This window comes from Pygocentrus nattereri, chromosome 15 (assembly GCF_015220715.1).
Source record: "Pygocentrus nattereri isolate fPygNat1 chromosome 15, fPygNat1.pri, whole genome shotgun sequence".
In the NCBI taxonomy this organism is placed as follows: Eukaryota; Metazoa; Chordata; class Actinopteri; order Characiformes; family Serrasalmidae; genus Pygocentrus; species Pygocentrus nattereri.
Genome location: NC_051225.1, coordinates 23685651 through 23705395, shown reverse-complemented (window position 1 = coordinate 23705395; position 19745 = coordinate 23685651). Strand labels below are relative to the sequence as shown.

General features: G+C 40.0%; 1 protein-coding gene across 2 annotated transcripts; it reads left to right on the top strand.

Annotated features, from left to right (window-relative positions):
• The first annotated feature begins 1033 nt into the window (after window positions 1-1033).
• Window positions 1034-19674, top strand: socs7 (suppressor of cytokine signaling 7). Of its 2 annotated transcripts, XM_017716628.2 has the most exons (10): window positions 1035-2818; window positions 3081-3145; window positions 5867-5974; window positions 8180-8311; window positions 12880-13025; window positions 14033-14201; window positions 14287-14415; window positions 15422-15557; window positions 15648-15787; window positions 17148-19674. In XM_017716628.2, the coding sequence occupies exons 1-9, from the start codon at window positions 1425-1427 to the stop codon at window positions 15766-15768; spliced, it is 2400 nt and encodes a 799-aa protein (XP_017572117.2). In that variant the 5' UTR covers window positions 1035-1424; the 3' UTR covers window positions 15769-15787; window positions 17148-19674. The 2 variants fall into 2 exon arrangements, with proteins under 2 accessions (XP_017572118.2, XP_017572117.2); XM_017716629.2 differs by lacking the exon at window positions 8180-8311 and having other exon boundaries at window positions 1034-2818.
• The last annotated feature ends 71 nt before the right edge of the window (window positions 19675-19745 follow it).

Below are 19745 nucleotides of genomic sequence, written 5' to 3'. Positions count from 1 at the left end.
AATGCTAAGTTAGTTTATTTATTTGTAATTTTCTGAATAAATTACTGATAAATGATTTGTTTTTAAGGCCAATAAAAAGGTTTTGCCATCATGAACTTGGCTTATTTATATTAAATTCTGCGCTTAATTAAAGGAAACTTCTGATAACCCAGTCTTTAGGTTTGATGTGAAGCGTTTCATTGTAGAAAAACTTGCAGGTTTGGATTTCTTTACAGTGGTGGTGATAGGAACCAGGGGTCATCATGTCTACAACACAAGTATAGCTATTTTATTATGTATTCAAACCACCAGTGAATCTACTCCTCTGAGGTTTAAATATTATGCTGATAATATTAAAATAGTGCTAAATCTAATCTTTGGGGACTATTTTGCTGTACTAGGCCATGTGTACTCCTCCTCAATTGATGCATTTAAATAAATAGATTACATTACATTTTAAGCCAAACGTTTATCACAAAACTATCAAAAAAACAAGGCATCAGACATCAGGTAGCTTATATGTGACAATTTCATGTAATAACTTTCTGAGATGGAACTTTTAGAAGTGTTAAACTCCTCAGACGTCTGGTTCCTATCACCGCCACTGTGAACAGTTTTGACTTGGTTAATTTCTGTAGAACGGAGCATTTCCCACCAAACCACTCTGAATGACTTTGTTTACAATTCAACCATTTAGTAATGTAGAGTTTAATGATGTAGAGTTCCCCTTTGACCCATTATCGTTCAAGAACAAAGTTACACAAGCACCTCATAAATGGATCATTTATGTGCAGAATTACTTAATTGTCCCGAATTCTTGCCTGTTTGATGTCCGTTCAGTCCTGATACCTTATCACTAAGCTACAGGTTAAGTGTTTGAGGATCAAAACATAAAAAAATAATGATTTAAAACCCTGTAAAACTGAAAAAGTACTTTCCAACAACCCGAACCGACCTGAAGCTATATCACAAAATCTTAGCGCAGGAAGCGTCACAGGCGCTTATCAGCCAATCGTGGCGCGGCCTGTCGGAATACAGGTGGGGAAAAAAGCCAGCCTAACGCGCGGGTGGGGCCTGTGTGTGCGCCGTAGAGACGGTAATGTGAGCAGAGACGCGCAAGCAGCCCGTTCAATGAAGCGTTATAGATGACCCTGTGAGGACCCGCTGTTGTTTTTTTGTTCGAGATCGGCCTGTAAATGCCGTTGTTGTGTGGAAATATCCGGCGCCGCCGTGACGGTCGTGCGATGCTGAACGAGCGGCCGGAGCGGTTTGTGCTGTGATTCGTTGTGGCCGAGGGCAGAGCGGGTTAAAACACCACGAGCGAGCGGATTATTAAGACTTCCATTATGGTGCACTAGCCGAGCCTGATGCCTCGAGACTGGGGGGCGATGTGAAACGCATTGATCTCGCTCGCTCGCTCCCTTTCCGTGCACCTAGGACGAAGAATGAACGACGCGCGAGATATGTCTCCCGATTTCGTCTTGATGCGCCTGGTCTCCGCGGCCGAGGACGACCGCCGCTTGGACGAGGAGAGCGGCACCGTGCCGTCAGGCGGCGGAGCGCTTTTGGCTCACGGTGGCGTGAAGAGCAAAGTGGAGCGCGCGCGTGGGGCGCCCACGACTGCCATCCTCCCAACGGCGGTGGCGGCGAACAACAAAGCGCCGCGGCCCGGCGGCCCCGAGGCACCTGACGGTCGAGTGACGGCGACGGGGCCCGTGGCGCCTCCTCCGCTTCACGCCGCCGAGGCCGCGCGCAGAGGTGGGATGGCGGGGCCTCAGCTGCTGGTGTTCCGAAACCTGCCGCGAGAGTCCGACGGCTGCGACGATGCCGAGGGACAGCGCGCGACGGGCCCCGCGGACGGCCAGGCGGCGCGAGCCGGTGTGAACGATGAGCGAGAAGGCGGCGCCGTGGACACGCTACAGCACCCGCCGTGGGCGCTCCACCCGCGTCTCAAACTGGACGGGCCAGGGGCTGATCTGTGTCACCGGCATGCTATGGTCAAGGAGCGGACGGACTGGCCTGTGGCGGCAACTCCAGATGCCAGCACCCCACTTTCACCCAAATGGGTGACCGACGGGCCCGTTCTGGAACTGGCAAGAACATTCGGGCAGTTGGGGGTCACCGGCGTCCCTGACTTCCTGCTCAAGGAGGGCGACCTGCCACACTGCTCTTGCCAAAGTGCCCTCGGTCAGGCAGCGGCAGTGGCAGCTGGGGTCAGGCAGGGTGAGGACCCGACAGAGACCAGCGATGCCCTGTTGGTGCTGGAAGGCCTCGCATCTGAGGAGGTGAATGGTCTGGGTGTTGGCCAGAAGAGCCACACCGGGTCACAGGATGGGGATGGCGGTGGGCAGGTGAAGGGAGAACTCGCGAGTGAGGTGGCGGGCGCCTTTGCCCTGAAATGTTTGCCAACGATGTTGTCGGCACAGGCTGTTGGGGTGAGCGGAGCACTTTGCTCCGCGGCATGCCACGACCCGCAGCTGTGCTGCCTGCTGCGGGGCTCTCTGGTCCCCAGGGCTCAGGTCAGTCCTGCTGACAGACTCTCACCAGACGTCCCAGCACCAGAGTCGCGCAGGGAGACGCCGGCTTCTAGCCCTAAAAGGAGCACTGGGACACTTTCATCTCGAGGAGCGGGCAGTGCAGGCCAGAAGACACTCAAACTGCCGGGCAAATCCAGGAAAGGGTCACTTAAAATTCGCCTGAGCAAACTTTTCAGAACTAAAAGCTGTAGTGGCTCCAATAACCTGCTAGATAAAAGACCTTCAGTTACTTTCTCCATATCTTCAGCTGGCAGTTTGGTGGACATGTCAGGAGTGAATAGTGTGGAGCAAGACACAACCAGGTGAGATTTATTTCCTTGAGTTGTAAAAGTTTGCCCTGTTTTTTGTAAAGTAATGGTTCAGAAACATCCACATTCATCCAGCATCAAAGCCTTTCAGAAATTGGCCATGAAGAGCTGAATAGTGATACACTTTGCTTGTTCTGATCTAGTGTATATGTTGGATGTTAAATAAATTGCTGATGTGTTTTCCAGTACAGTATGGTCCATATCTACTTATATCTTTGTGTTGCAATCATTTTTCACACCATGTGTCTTCCCCCAGCCAACCTGGACTAACAAGGGCCCAAAGTGCCTTCTCTGCTGCTGCTTTCACTCCTGTCTTCACTGGTAAGGAACAAATGCTGAAAGGAGTAGGTAGGGGTGGGTAGTGTGACTAGATATTATTGTATCATGATAAATTACATGACAGTATTCTTTTCTGACCATACTGTGGATATTATCAGCACCTAAAGAACACTGACCAACTGGTATTTTAAGGAGAGCATGATTATTTCTGCTGTTGGATTTAGTGCAGTGCAGTATGTGAAATATTCAATTAAAAATCAGTGTAATAGTTTTGAATAGTGTTTTTTTCAATGCACTCCAGCTTATTAAACCTCAGAAAAACAAATATTGTAATTATTATGTATCATGATAATTAAGTTTTTATGAGCTGAGCTCTTATAAATAAGGACGCAGCACAAAAATCCAAAAGCCTAGATTAGACATATAACTCTATTTCAGGTTCATAATGATCTGCTTTAACATAGAGTAGGGTGATATGGTAAAAATATCATATCATGATACTTAGACATTTTTACTACACACAATGTACACAATGATACAATTCACAATATCCACAATATGCTCAGATAACAGTAGCTTGATAGCTAGTATTTTGGACATATTTAAATGCCTTCTCCTTAGAGGGAGGACAGGTTAAAATGATCAGTAGTCTGAAGTTAAAAGATCGCGCGTGACCTGTTCTTTATCAGGTCTGTTGCAGTGTTAGGGGTCTATTGGAAATTTTAAAAGAAATTTAGATGTTTCATTATATGCCCCACAGAAGCCTATTGAAGGCCACTATATCTTACTTTCGGAAGCACAAAAAATAGTAGTTTCACATTTTTTTGGACTACTCTTTTAAAATTAAATTGTGGTTATTTCATTTCAGATACACAACATTGAAACTTACTTTTTAATAGCACAGATGCAGATTTAGAAGACCAAGTTCTAATATGCTATTTTTTGTTACCCCAAATGTGGCTGATCAGCCAGTATGTGTTTGATGTGTTGAAGCCCTAATTTTGCCCATACCTTATCCATTCCATGATAAACCTCAAAAGCAAGTCTGTTTGAGCTTAACAACTCATAGCGGTTTGAGGCACACTGCTAATTGGTGGTCATAAGCTTCTGTTAGTTGTTTGCAAAATTAGCCATTTAGCTTCAGCACAAAACTAAAGACATAGACCTTGGACACTAAATGTTTGAGCAGAAAGGAGGAGGGCTGGAGAGACTTGATTGATGCTGTTCATTTAAGTCCATTGGTGTTTGAAATGCAGTTGCAAAATTAATGGCTTTAATATAATGTCCATTCTCCATGGTGCACACGGTCACAGTTTCACTTTGCAACATCGCAACGTCCAATGCTCGAGTGAATAATTGTTGTATGTAGTTTCAGGAGAATTCATGGTTAGACAGCCACAATGTGGGCTTGTTACTGTGGGTTAACTTTTAAACCCACACATATAAATACAAGGACGCACAAACTGTAAACATTACAACAAAGTAGGAGTTAAATCAGACACGGTGATGTGAATTACGATGTAATGATTTCCATATGTGAATCAATCTGTTATGGACAGGAAAAAGCAAAAGGCGCCTCAGAGGAAACAAAAAAGAGCACTTTAGGAGGTTGTAGTGAAACACTGAAAAATATGTAATATGTCCTAGCAGGTGGGCAGTAAGAGAGTAAGAGCTGTCGGTGACATCATCTGCTAGGGTTTGTTGGAGCATATTAACTGTAATGATTGTCACATTTAAGATAAAACATTTTTTTTGAGTTCATCAGTAGCTGACCAGATTCTTGTTATAGCAAAATAATAGAATAGAAAAAAATCCAGATTTTAGAAAATGCTGTTAGCCACCCTGGTTAACTACATTTCCACTACAGATTTAGCTGTCTCTAGTAAAAAGTTCACTTGTAGTAGTTTTCAGCAAGGAAAACAGAGGCTGTATTTTCTGTGAACTTTTCCCTGCTTTTTGTTGTGTTTTTTTTTTTGTTTTTGTTTTTTTGTTTTGTTTTTGTTTTTTTTGAGAAGAAAGCAATCATGTGTTCAGTAGACTAGCAGTTGGAGTTTGGGGTGGGCTGGTCTGCATCATGTAACTCCCAGTCTGAAAATCATTCCCTCTCCAGCCCTTACAATTTAAGGATGCATGGTCACACCCCTACCAAACATGTATTGTCTACTTGACTACATTTGGGGTAAACGTTTTGGTCAACTAACCCCTTTTTTATAATAGTTATATGCAATTTCTGCCTACTTTGGAGGTCCCTGATTTGAATTCAGTTGAAATGAAATGGATGTCTTTGTCATCCAAGCAAGCTAACATTTTACAAAAAAAATATAATTGTTTTTTTAATGGTATTTTTGATTGTGCCAGTTGTACAAGTACATATAATTGTTGATATCCAGAAAGCTGCAGTTGTGCTGTCCATTTCATTTCGGCACAGCTGCCTTTGTGGAAAGTTAGGAATTGTTTTTACAGCAGGGGGATCTCATCCCTCCTCTTTCACCCTTTGTTGCTCACTAGCAGCTCAACACAGAGTCAAGGTATTTTACACAGAGACAATAGTGTCCTGGTTAACCTGAAAACAGAGTTAACAGGTACAAGGAAGATATTCTATTTATTTTATTTTGCTATATTACTTGAATTAAAAATATTCAATCAATATCCACTCGCTTGACTGCTAGGGGGCCTACAGAAAAAGGTTACAGCAAATAACCATGGTTATTATGTTATCTTAATCTTTTTTCCTTTTTTCCTGTTTTTGTTCACTGGTTGAAGGAGAGACAGTGTCGTTGGTGGATGTGGACATTTCCCAGAGAGGAAGAAACTCTCCTCACCCCCCTCCAACACCCCCACCCCCACCACGCAGGAGTCTCAGCCTTCTAGGTACACAGATGAGCATAAACAACTGCTCATTTGATCTCTTTCAGTTTTTGTCCTCACAGAGCCTCTCTCTCTTTCTCTGTCTATCTTCTTAGCTTATCTCACATCTTTTCTACTGTCTGCCATCATTGTTGACATTCTCAGAATGTCTCTCTTGGCAAATATCTCGCCATCTCTCCTCATATCTCTCCCACGTATCGTCGTCTTACTTTTATGCCACCTTCCCATCAGTCCGTCTGTCTGAGATAAATTAAGCATAAATAAATTGCAGGGTTCATAAAAACAAACAAACAAACGAAAATAATTAACATGATCAATTCTAAGGAGTATTGTTGTTGTTTTCACATATTGTAATGTAGTAAGTGGTTCAGAACCATTTCTCCAGCTGAGCTAGAATGATGTTATTTGGAAGAAGTTCTTATGCAGTATTTTGGTCCAAAAGCTTGGATCTCACTCTGGTTGCTGGGATTGAAAGGGTAATAGTCTCCACGCTGATGGTATCCTATAGTTGATTACACAGTATGACGACATGGTCTTTGTGGTCAGTAAGGGACAGGATTAGCTGTGGGTCATGATTAGATGCTTTCTTTCTGTTTTCATTTAAGGAAACATTTTCCCAATTTGTCTTTTAAGATGTTTTGAATAATTTTAGATGAATCTTATTTTGCTATTATCGATTCAAACAAGGAGTTGTGAAATTTACATTTTGGCGTATTTTTTGCCATCTCATAAAATCATTTTCCATCACAGCTAGTTTGTATTTGTTCTTACTTTTCGCAGATGCTTCCTTTTGTTCTGTTGCAAATTGTGTCATACTGCAGAAGTCTGTGATTTGTGGCCTGCAAGTTTTACTGCATGTGCCGTAAGTGCATAAGATGACAGCCTGTGGATGACTTGTAGTGTCATGTAATTGAAGGGATTTGCCCAGTTGTTCTGTGGTTTGGACAGTTTGAGCTAAAACATCTTACATCTACGTTATTCACTTTGCATGTAAAGAGGAGAACTTTACTAAATACCATTCATGTGGAATTGGTATTGCAATTATTTAGCATTGTTGGTATTATCTAAAAGACTGTTAAAGGTGAACTCCACCTTTATTTTAAAATGTATTTATAATTAAAGGGTTAAAAAGATGTAAACAAAGTAATTGATAGTGGTTTAATATGAAGTGCTTCATTGTAAAGAAACTTGCGAAGATAGAATTGTTCACAGTGGTGGCAGGAACCAGATGTCTGAGGAGTTTAATGCCTTTAAAAGCAACATCACAGAAAGCTATTGCAGTAATTGTAGTGGTTGCGCACACTGTCTAGTGTCTGAGGCATTATTTTACGATAGTTTGGAGGTAAGGTTTAGCCTATAACATAGTTTTAGAATGCATGCAACAAAATAGTCTTTCCAAAAACTGATTTTTTAAAAAAGATTTACAACTATTTTACCATTAGGGGGCAGTCGTGGGCTGGAGGTTAGGGAACCAGCCCTGTGACCGGAAGGTTGCCGGTTTGATCCCCTTGGCTGACAGTCCATGACTGAAATGCCCTTGAGCAAGGCACCTAACCCCCAATTGCTCCCTGGGCGCTGTGGATAGGGCTGCCCACTGCTCCGGGCAAGTGTGCTCACTGCCCCCTAGTGTGTATGTTCACTAGTGTGCATGTATGTGGGTGTTTCACTGCACGGATGGGTTAAATGCAGAGGTCTAATTTCACAGTGTCCAAACACAGTGACAAATGGTTGTAAATTCTATTCTTCTATTCTATTAACATTACATATTCAACTCAGAAGACAAGTAGTTCATTGATAGTTTTAGACAGTAAATAAAATGACTATAATGTGTTTACATTATGATCTCTGGTTCCTTTGACCACCACTGTAAAGAAATCAGAGTGTGTAAGTGTCTCTACAATCTCGGTGATAGAGTTTTGCTGAGTTTTTTTAAAAAATGGTGGAATTCCCCTTTAAACCTGCCTAGTATTTACAGTCTTGTATTATGGCTGTGTGTTTCAGATAACCTCTTCTGAACCACAAAGTACAACTGAAGACAGTGATTCTTTAAAATCAATTACATAAAACTGCAAACCAACTGTACGAACCTTTTCTAGGTTCATAACTAAGGTTCTATTGCTTTCTGTAGCACGTCACTGACTTCTAAACCAACAGCCCTGACCGTAACGTCATCCTCCTGGTCTCTGAAACTTTGCCACTCTGTTCCAGACGATATAGGTGGGCCGCAGCCTGGGCCTTTCCTAGTGAGTGTCATGGGGGCGTCCCTGCAGTCTCTCCCCCTGCCTCTTCCTCCTCCTCCCCCCCTCCATGCCACCATCCAGCATAGTCTCAGCCTCAATGGTAAGGGTGCGGTGGCGGGAAGGCGTATGTTGGTGTTTTAGGGAGCCTTTCTGGTTCTGAGAGCAGATGTAGCCTTCTCTCCCCAATTTCTTTCCAATCCAATGTCTTGTGTTCTGCCCTTGGAAACACTTTCACTCCATGAAACACCAAATAGAAGTGCAGAGATGCTAAGGTGGCAAATACTTTGTGCATGTATTGACTTCATTTGAAAGACTGGGTGAGCATATGTGTATGTTCTATTTTTTTAGGGCTGCAACTAACAATTAGTCATGTAATCAATAAATCTATAGATTACAACTGAATTAACTGGCTAATCAAACCATCTGCTGTTCCTTCTCACTTTACCCCATCACAGCACTGCCATCATTCAAAGCTTAATTGAGCAATTCCTTTTTTGCGATGCAGTGAAAAAGAAGCCATGTGTTCCCCCCCTTAGCTTCTCAGGGCTATTGATTATATTAGTAATTGAGAAAATAACATGTTATTTTGATGATAATGGAGTAATCAGTGCTTTGTTTAAAGTAATACACAATTCATTTTCAAAGTACTTTACTGTAAAAATATAAAGGAAGCCTTTGTAAGAAGTATTGAATACTATGTGGTAAAAATGCTTGTCCATCAGGCTCTGTTTTCTACTGTAGAGTTACATATGATTTAGCAGGATGTCTGCAAGCAACAGCAAAGCATTTTTAAGTTATTTTAATGCCAAAATCCAATACATTTAGAGAAATCCTTAATGGTTCCTTGAGCAAGTCATTTTGTGAACTTTCACAGCCATGTACGTCATTACATAGTAGTGTTTAATAGTTAATACTTAAGTGACCTGACTAACATCCCCATGATAATGCTAATTTACTCCAGAACTTCTCTGGGAACTCTGGTTATATTAGTGCCAAGTTAGCGTGATATACATTCACTTCCAACACGTTAATACTGCGCAGACCAGCCATCCTTGAAATTTGAAGGTTGTAACAGGTGTTTGTGTCATAGTGGCATATTCTTTACTTTTTGCAGTTTTGCAGTGAAAGCCTAACTGAACACTATTGGAGGAGCCTGGTAAACTGTTTTAAAGCACCAAAGAGCAATCTTTGTTCTTTAAGTAAAGGTTGCATTAATATGTTTCTGTAATTGACATCATCAATGATGAATACATTTTGTAGACTAGATGTGCAAAGGGACCAAAGCCAGTCAGCACACATGTATTCTCTGAACAAGGCTTGCATATGCACATGATGTTTTGTTACATACAGCAAGCAGATTGGCTCAAGGGTCAATATGGCTCATCTGCTCTGCTGGAAGTTCAAGATGAGGAACATCTTGCCAACAACCAGCAACTCTTACAGAAGGCAAATTGGGTGGGAATAGATCATATACCAACAAAACAAACACAAAAGTTTACAAACAACAAAAGTTCAAACAGACTATCTCCAGTCAGGACAAAGTAGCTGCTACAACGAAACACTCTGAGGATTACAACTCTTACCGTCACATTCAGAACGTGAAACCCTTAATGTCTTAGGACAAGATGGCAGAATAAATTGTACCAGAAAAAAACCTTATCAAATAGCACCGTGCAGGGGACCATCTCACTTAACCTGCCCAATGGGCAGCTAAAAAGAACACTCACTACAAATGAATGGAAGCCAGTATAGCTTGGTGGAGAGCGTGACTTGCTCCTCTCACCACTAATATGCTATTTGTTTACAAGAGAATATGATACTTTCTCAGTTGTTGCAGAAAAATGGTAATAGAGGAACAGAAGTAGTGGCATAATTATCTTAAAAAAACCTATATGAAAAGGACATTGTAATTTGCGTGTTTCCGAGGCATGCTATGTCTAAGTTATTGCCTTAACGTGGGTTAATGGCTGAAATATGAAATATGAAATATTAAATACTCAAGATTCATCAGTATAAAATTGTGTAAGTAGTGACATAAGTGGTCCAGTAAACATGTAATTGCTGTGCATGTGCTGCCAGTAGTTATGCTGATGGATTGAAGATATGTTTTCAGCTTTAGGGAGACCATTCTCTCACAGAGGAATTACCCGCCTTTGTGCTTCTTTAAATATGGACTTTGCCCAAACCAAGAGATGAGAGGAAGATACTCCCAGGGACTTCCCAAAACTGAGATCTCCAATGTTGATCAGCTGAGGTGGGGCAGTGGTGACTCAACAGAGAGCAGAGAGAGCTACACTGCGCACTCTCCTGCATCAGAGAGGCTGGCCTACTTGCGTACAACAGCTAGCTGTACATATCAGCATGTAGCAGGGACCATAGACATACAAGAAACATAGTACATCAGAGGAAAGCTGGCTGCTTGCAGCATGTGCATGCTGAAGTCTCAGCTTGACCTTGGACATCAAAGGATCAAACAGGCTGAGCTAGGGGAGGTGCTAAAATTTTAGTGATGCACACAGTGACGTCATGCTAAAAACTATATAGAATCATTTTTCTTTGCTCTGTAGGTTCTGTAGCTATGCTGGCAGTAATAACTGTTGTAGGGCTAACATTAACTAGGTATAGCATCACTCTGCTATTTCTCATCAGTGCCTGTGACTACCTGAACTGAACCCAATTTGCACCATGCATGCACGCCACAGTCGCATGATGTTTTGACAATACTGCCTGATCTGTACTACTCATGCTTATCTTTTTATGGCATTGCATTGTCAGATTAGCTTTGGTAAACATGCGATCTTTCATCAGATCTGCTATAATATTAGCAGAACAATGAACACCAGCCACACTCACTGAAAAGCATTGTTTAATGCAGGAGCCATTATATCAGCAGCGGATGTTCGGATCCATTCGTCACATAAGATAAGACTAATTTCTGCCTGCACTTTTTCATAGAATATTAGCATCAAGCCAATGGTGGCCTCATTCCCTTATTTAGTTTAATACTTATCAGTTTTAGGTTTTTTTTCTATCTCTATATTTGAAAAAAGTTCATGAAAAACTACTCAGTGCTATTGTTTTGGTTTAGAATGACATCATGTACATAGCCAAATCCCAAAGGGAGCCCTGCTCCACATATAGTTAGTTGCATAGGTCATGAAACTTTGGCTTTTTCACCCGAACAGTGCACTTGATCTTAGATAGAGAATCATGGAGTTTTGGCTGAATGCAAATGCCATTTTATTGGACATATAATGTACCATTCATGTATAGAAGTCATTATTTGTCTGAATGTAAATACCTTTTTATCAGACATATAATGCACTATTCAGGTTTTACCCAGCTTTATTCATGTCATTGTTATTGCAGTGTGACAGTGGGGTGCATGCAAGGGGCAAATCAGGCAAGGGGTGCAGTTCAGACTGCAATAGGACCCAGGTGGGTGGTGGATGCTAGAAAACTGAACCACTGTTGGTCCTTTCTAGTTTCATAAGACTCACATACACGTTTTGTAAACTGCTTATCCTTCTGAGTCGTGGGGGGGTTGATGGAGCCTATCTCAGCTGTCATTTGGTGGAAGGCAGGATACACCCTGGACAGGTCGTCGGTCTATCGCAGGGCAGACAGACAGACATATACATTCACACTCACAATCATACACACATTCTCACCTAGGGGCAATTTAGTGTGTCCAGTTGGCTTGACTGCATGTCTTTGAACTGTGGGAGGAAACCAGAGCACTATGACACTCTTGAATACAAAATAAAATTTTCTTTTTTGACATGAAATGGTATTTGTGTAGGTGAGAATGTACAGGGCCAAGTTGAAGAAGAATGTTTTCAACATTTCTACGTAACTGAGTCGTTGCGATGTAAAAAATTTATATAAAGTGTTTAGATGGGAAATTATGCATTTTAGAAAAACCTACAGACTCAGATATCTTTAGGAACCAGGTGTCACTATGCCTTTAACACATTTTTTATTAAGTATTTTATTCATATCCAAATTGAACAATGAGCATACACATGTCTTTTGAGTTTTTATATGTAATATTGATAAAGGTAAAGCAGTAAACCCAAAAATATGTTTTCTTACTCATGCAGAAATTTTGAAAATAATTTCCCTTCAGTTTTTGCACTGCTTGACAGCAACAACCACAGTTGACAAGGACAAGTGCATTGGGATAATACTGATTTGAAAACGACATAAATCCATCCATTTTCTAAGCCGCTTATCTGTCAGGGAAAACGACATAAATGAAATATAAAATTCTTAACAGGCACACATAGGTCTATATTGCTCTTTTATTAGTATTTTTTGCAGTCATGAAGGTAGGAGTAGTACACAGTGGTGAACTGTGACTATTAGAGCTAGGCCTTTAATTTGAGATATATATATGTATGTATGTATGTATATGTCAAACTCTAGGTGGGAAAACATGAGGGAAAAAGCCACCTCATGTGGACATTATATAATTAGACATATAATAATGCTCATTTCTGCTAGTGTCCCAAAGGGCTTCTAGTAGTATGGTAGCTCTATTTGCCCTTTCTGCTCTGAGCTCCATCGCATAGATTACAAGGTCATAGTTCTTATCTTAAAGCAATCAGTGAACTTCAGAAAAAAAGCCTCTTACATATTGGTAAATATTGTTTGTTTGTGTTCCAGATGCTTTCTTCCGAGCACTTCCTCATTCTGCACCATCGCCAATGGAGACTCCGCCCCCATCCCGAGTGGCCCCAGCTCCAAATCTTTGTCCTTTGAGGGGAGTTGATTCCAGCAGCTTCACAGCTAGCCTAAGGGAACTAGAGCGGGTGAGAATGTAAACATGTATAGGAATAGATACTGTTGTATGCAAAAGTATGGTATTTCTGATTGTAAAAAGAGACACATCCTCTACAGAGAACATAATCCTATATATTTGAATGCACAATTACTGCTTTGTTGAATTAAACATATTGGGGGAAAATACAATGGTCTGTGTAAAAGTTATGGCACCTTTTATATTGTACGTTTTATTTTTTTGTAGCAAATAAATCTAAATTGTGCACTAAAATTAGCAGAAAATGCGATTTTCAGTTCAAATTCAACCAATAAAGGGGCAATTTTAAGAAATCTCAGCAAATAGTAAAAAAACATTTTTCATTTTTAATTAACATTTTGCCATGAATCAGGCACTGAGTACTTATTCAAAAATAATTCTTTTGGGGGGTAATTTTTTTTAAACTGCTTATTTGCTTAAACTAGACACTAGGCAACTTTTCTTTTCGTGTAACCGCTGGTCCATAGATTGTTGTTTGCGGAAGGGGGTCAGAACGCACACTATGTTGCAGTGCATGTTGGGGACTGTAGTGCATCTTATTGTGATTCAGGCTAATATATAAATAAAATAATTTTGCGGGACTGTGTCACAGGCCTGACTTGACTTGCAGGCCTTGTGTATGACACATGGGCTAAAGAGGATGTGTTAACTTCTTTTCACTTGGGAAACTTTTCTTTTTGAGTCTTACTCAACCTAATGATATGAAAAGAAGATCCTGTTCCTGCACTATGAAATGCTTGAAACATACATACTGAAATCACTATCTGCTCAGTCATTGTAGAATTGTGTGAATTGTGGGATATTCGGTGCAGTCCATCAGTGCTTTCTCTAGAAAGAGTTTTTTTGGTAGGAATTGCTGTCGAGTACCTTTAAAAACAATGTGCTATTTATAGATGTACACCAGGGTTGTTGGTTTGGCACTGATGAATTTGCTATGTGATCAATCAATAGGAACAGCCTGCAAGGGAAACTTATATGTATGTGTCGCTTTTTCCACAGTGTGGCTGGTACTGGGGCCCCATGAACTGGGAGGATGCTGAATTGAAGCTGAAAGGGAAGCCTGATGGCTCGTTTCTAGTGCGGGACAGTTCAGATCCCCGATACATCCTCAGCCTCAGCTTTCGCTCGCAGGGGGTCACACACCACACACGCATGGAGCATTATAGAGGTAAACAGAAGCAACAGACTGCTACATACATAAAAGGACATATATTTATATGGAGAGATTTACCTATTTGCTGTTCCATGTTTAGGGACCTTCAGCTTGTGGTGCCATCCAAAGTTTGAAGACCGCTGCCATTCTGTGGTGGAGTTCATTGAGCGTGCCATCATGCATTCTAAAAATGGAAAATTCCTTTACTTCCTGCGGTCACGTGTTCCAGGTAATGCTTCCTTAATGTCCTCTTCTCTGTAGGTTGCATTACCTCTCCAGTCACAGGGCTGATTATTCTGATTCTGAAAAGAAGAAAAAACAAACAAACAAACAAAAAAACTGCAATATCCCTCTGGGATCTATAAAGGATTCTTATTCTGATTTTGATTCTCATTCTGATCATGTGGAAAATTTGTATATTAAACTGACATGATGTTGTGGCTGTTTTATATTGTATCTATGTTGTGTAGGTGGACTTTTTTATGTGTCCGCATAGACTGTGGGCCATAAAATCCTAATCGTTTAACCCAGGGTGGAAAGTAACAAATTAAAACTACTCTTGCTACTGTATTTAAGTACATTTTCCAGTAACATTACTTTTTGATTGTGATTCAAAATGTTAAAACTGAAAGAAGTAGCATTACTGGAAAAAAAACACACTGCTGCAAGTTACCCTCTAAAGCCTTAAATTAAGAGATATCTGGTCAGGTTTGCCTGAATTTTTCATATTAATGTTACACATAACGTTGCTCGATGTTTAGGTCTCAAATGCAAAATCAGTATTATTCTGATAAAGATATGATGACAACAGAAGATGTCACATCTTATAAAGACATGTCATTCGGCAAGTTTTGACTCTTTGAATACTCTTTCACTGCGCTCACAATCATCAGATTCATCTGCTTGGAGAAGAGGTTCAAAGCACAATTGATGTTACAAAATGATTTTCCACGTGTTGCGTACGATTACACATTTCCAAAGCTCTAAGCAAGCTAACAGGTAGCTTAGTTAGCAAACAAACTTAGTACATCTTGAGAATTGAGCTCCTTTCTGGAAATTAAATATTAACTTAAAAGTAATTCAGGCAATTAGCTGAGTAGTTTTACAGTAAACCACTTAATTACTCTTACCCAATTTTCTGTCATTTTCTGTAATACTTTCTCTGTTATTCAAGTGTACCTTTACTTCAGTAGTCTTTCTGCCCCTGGGCTTAACGTCTGGTCTCCATCTCTCAGGGCTCCCACCAACTCCAGTGCAGCTGCTGTATCCAGTCTCTCGCTTCTGCAATGTCAAGTCCTTGCAGCACCTCTGCCGCTTCTGTATCCGACAGCTCGTCCGCATAGATCACATCCAGGAGCTCCCTCTCCCAAAGTACTATGCTATCTCACCTGTCATTCCTTATTGTTCTCTGTTACTAGTTTTGCTTACACTGCATTGAAATTGTTTTGTTTTTTTCTCCAGACCCCTCATTGTCTACCTGAGAAAGTTCTACTACTACGACCCAGAGGAAGAGATGTATTTGTCAATCAAAGGCATGCGCCAGATGGCAGGCGTGGAGCAAGAGCCAGAGTCTGAAACGTAGCCGGAAGAGCTATGTTTGTGTAAGAATCATTCAAAACCTGGACAAAAGTCAGACACCTTTCATTTATTTCATCCATCCAATCATTTATTTATCCATTTAAACAGCCATTAAATATGATTATATATATATGAGTAAGATGTTTCTGAGAAGATTAGATATAAGTTTAGACATAAGATATTACAATCTATCCATCCATCCATCCATTTTCTAAGCCGCTTCTCCGTCAGGGTCGCGGTATTACAATCTATTTATATTTAAATATTAAAAGCTTTGTTTTGCAGAAAGTATTAATATACAGGAAACCAACTGCAGTTCACACTTCACTTAAAATAGCCTAATAACAGCATAGTGATTAAAAGGATAAAAAGATGTGCTTGGTCCACTAACAAAAGAATAGGGGACCATCAAAGAAAAATGAGCTAAAAACAGCTAAATAAGCTAAAACTGAAGAATTACTTAAGGTTATCACACAGAGAAGGGGCTCATGTTCTCTGAACAATGGACTTACCACCCCAGAGTCCCTACATCAGGTATTGAAAATTATCTTTGCAGATTTCTTTGAAAAAATGAAAGCAAATCTGCAGGAATAGAAATCAGAAAGGAATGGAAACTGCATACATATAACAATTTTATGTATGCTGAAGAATTAGATAATATATGTAGTTGTGAAGCTTGTTTTGTCATTTTTATTGGAAATTAAATTAATGCAGGGTGGTCTTTGACAAAGCACTGTATAACCATCCAAGATCTCCCAGAGTGTGTAGGCCTTGAAAGACCCCCTCTTACATTTTATCAAATGTGCAGTCAGTACCATATTTGTGCAAAAGATTAAGTTTGATATAAAGTTATCTTTCCTGTCCTTTTTGCAATGTGCTTGTAATTTTTGATAAAAGAGCCATAAAAAACTGTGAAGTGCAGATTACTTACTGCAGAGTAAAATGCAGTAAGTGTGCAGCAGAGTTACACATTCTAAATGTCTGATGCTGCGTTTAGATGTTTGCATTGGAAAAAAAACATCATTCCCCACGCACCCCATTACTGATATGTGGCTGACCACGGCATGAAGCCATGCAAACATTACCATGGTGACTGTGCTGCCAAAAAGGGGTGATTCTTAGAGGAGAGCTTTAGCAGTGCAAATTGACTTCATCTCTAGTTCAATGAGATGTTTGGCATGAATTGTGAAGACTGAACTCTTAATGGAGCCACAATCTGCAGAACGTTGTCGCTTGGAGCTCCACAGAAAACAATCAGGTTGCCATCGTCCATCTACCGCACACATGTGAACACAACATAAGGGTTATCAAATATACTACACCAAAACTTGTTTATTCACTGAATATTGTGATTTGAACTGTACTGTAATTGTGTGTTTTCAGGTGTTCTGTGTATGGATAGCGGATGGGATAGTGCATAGACACTGCTGGTGCACAGCTCTGCCCTAACTCCCCATCAGTCTTCCAGCAGAAGCCAATGAACATCATCGGAACTGCCCCCTTCTTATTTTTGATCAAAAAGAAGACAGAAGTGGGCAGGGAAATGCTGGAGTACTGTCCATATGAAACTGGCATTATATCCAGAGACTGATCTGGCAGTCTGGACAGGCACAGGACTGAAAATGAAACACATAGAACATTTAATGTGATCTGGAGTTATGACATAAACCTCCATCTGTAGCTTTCTCATGGGGAAAAAAACATGGGAGTTTTTAACCTGGACACATTCGTGAATCACTTTCCTTTATTTTGGTTCTTCTTTCTCTCCCTGTTCTCTTGCTGTCCCCTTTATTTCTCCATTACCTGTACTGTAACTTCCTCAGTCTGACAGCAGGCCACATGAACTGCCTTTTCAGTAAAAGAGAGTGAAAATGAAAAAGGCTTTGGAATTCCACTTCACTCACATGTAGGTCTGACACTACAGTACAGAACATACTGTGTTAGAATGGGTTGTTCTTTAAGTTTTATAGAGTTAGCTCTGTTTCCATCCACTTCCTGCGCAAATTGCAAGAGATAAAGTGAAAATATAAAAAAACGATTTTTGCCGCATATCAGTTTTTTTCAGTGACTTAGCGATAAAAAATAATTTCAGTAAAAAAACAAAAAAAAACAAACCCAAATTGGTTTATTGATGAAAAATGTTGTCTGTTTCTGTCTCTAATTTCATGTGTGTCACACCTTGTGTTGCTTTGGCTTCCCTGACTTCCCCATAACCTACTGATGAAGACATTTTTTATTTATTATTATTCATTTATTATTATTGTTTTTCCATCTGAACCGTTACAGGAGACATCACATTTCTCTATCATATAGAGCTGTTTGAGCCCTTTCCATTCAGAAAGGCTGCATTCTTTTTTTGCAAATCTATCTCTGTAAGAGCTGAAAAGTGGCAGCATTCCTTTAAAAATGCTCTTTTTTATCGTCTCTTCCTCAGTCCAGCTCTACCTCCCGTCCACACTGTTTCTGTTTGCATTTCATGTGGAGGCACGTGGGGGTGCTCTGTCACCTGACGCTAAAGCTACATTCACATTACCAGGCTGAAATGGCACAAGTACGATTTTTTTGCCTTAGGCTACGTTCACATTACAAGCCTTATTGTTTAATTCCAATTTTTTTGTTCAGATCTAATTTTTTTACTATGATGGTTCTCACTCAAATCTGTTGTGACTCAAATCTGTTATTAATGTGAACAAAACTGTGTCCTGAAACGACCCGCATGTGCACATCCTAATGAATCACATCATTGATGAACCATTAGGCTTAATGTACTGTGAACACAGTCTAGACTACTGTGTAAAAAGGTTTTTTGCAACATTTAGGTATCGATAAACAATTTATCAAAAATGTTTTGTTGACATTTGTTAAATATTACAGACAGTTTACTTTTCCTTAGCTTGTATCACTAAAATTCAAGTTATTTTTTTTCCTTTAGATGGAAACTAGCTATTATGTCTGACACAAACAGACATACAGAAATTACTCCAAACAACTGGGCACTCTTTTTCACCACATGTTTCATATGCATCTGTATTATTCTTTGTGCAAGGCACAAGCAAACTGGGATTAAGTACTAATTGAGTATTTCACTAAAGGTCTATATTTAGCATTGTTGTGTGGACCCATATTTATACTAGTGACAAAGATAGCGATTTGAAGAAATGCCATTCTAAACTATAATAGCTGGTTGTCAGAGAATGTAGATAAACACTAATTTACTCCTAATCACAATGATTATACTAAACTCCATGAGAACATAGGATCCACAAACTGTGATTTACAATCACAGTAGGTGAGTTTGAACAGAAATACGTTTCAGGGGAGGTATATAATTCCATGTAAGAGTTCCATTTAATGGGATAGACCATCATTTCTTAGCTTAACATATTCATTATCCTTGATCAGCTCCTGTCCTGTGCACCAAAATATCTACAAATAACATTACAACAATAGTTATCAAAATTACTGATGAGTGATGAGGAAAAATGTCCTTACTTTTTACAAAAAACAGTTATGTACCTGGACTTGAGGTGAGAATTGTTTCTAAGATGCATTACAATTGTCTCTTGAATGATTTTACTACTGCATACAGAAAGTAATTTTTAAATTGAAAACTGTAAACAGTACCAGGCTATTCAAATTAAGCAAATTCTAATAGGTTACAGGGAAAACAAATCATATATGCAGTAGAACAACAAAAATTAAGATGCAAAAAAAGAATCATTTTATAATTGCATCTTGGCCCCTTGAACTAATATATGATTGATTCAGGTGCCTACAGACTTCCAGCCCTACCACGGACCTTCTCTCAAACACCTGGCATATGTGAAACTCAGGTTAAAGTGGAATTCCATTTTTCTAAAAATCTGCATAGTGATATTGTTGAAATGTTAATAAAGTCATGTAGATTAGATTTATGTTTGGTGTGAAATGCTGCACTGTAGGGAAATTTACCAGATTTCTTTACAGTGATGGTGTTTGGAA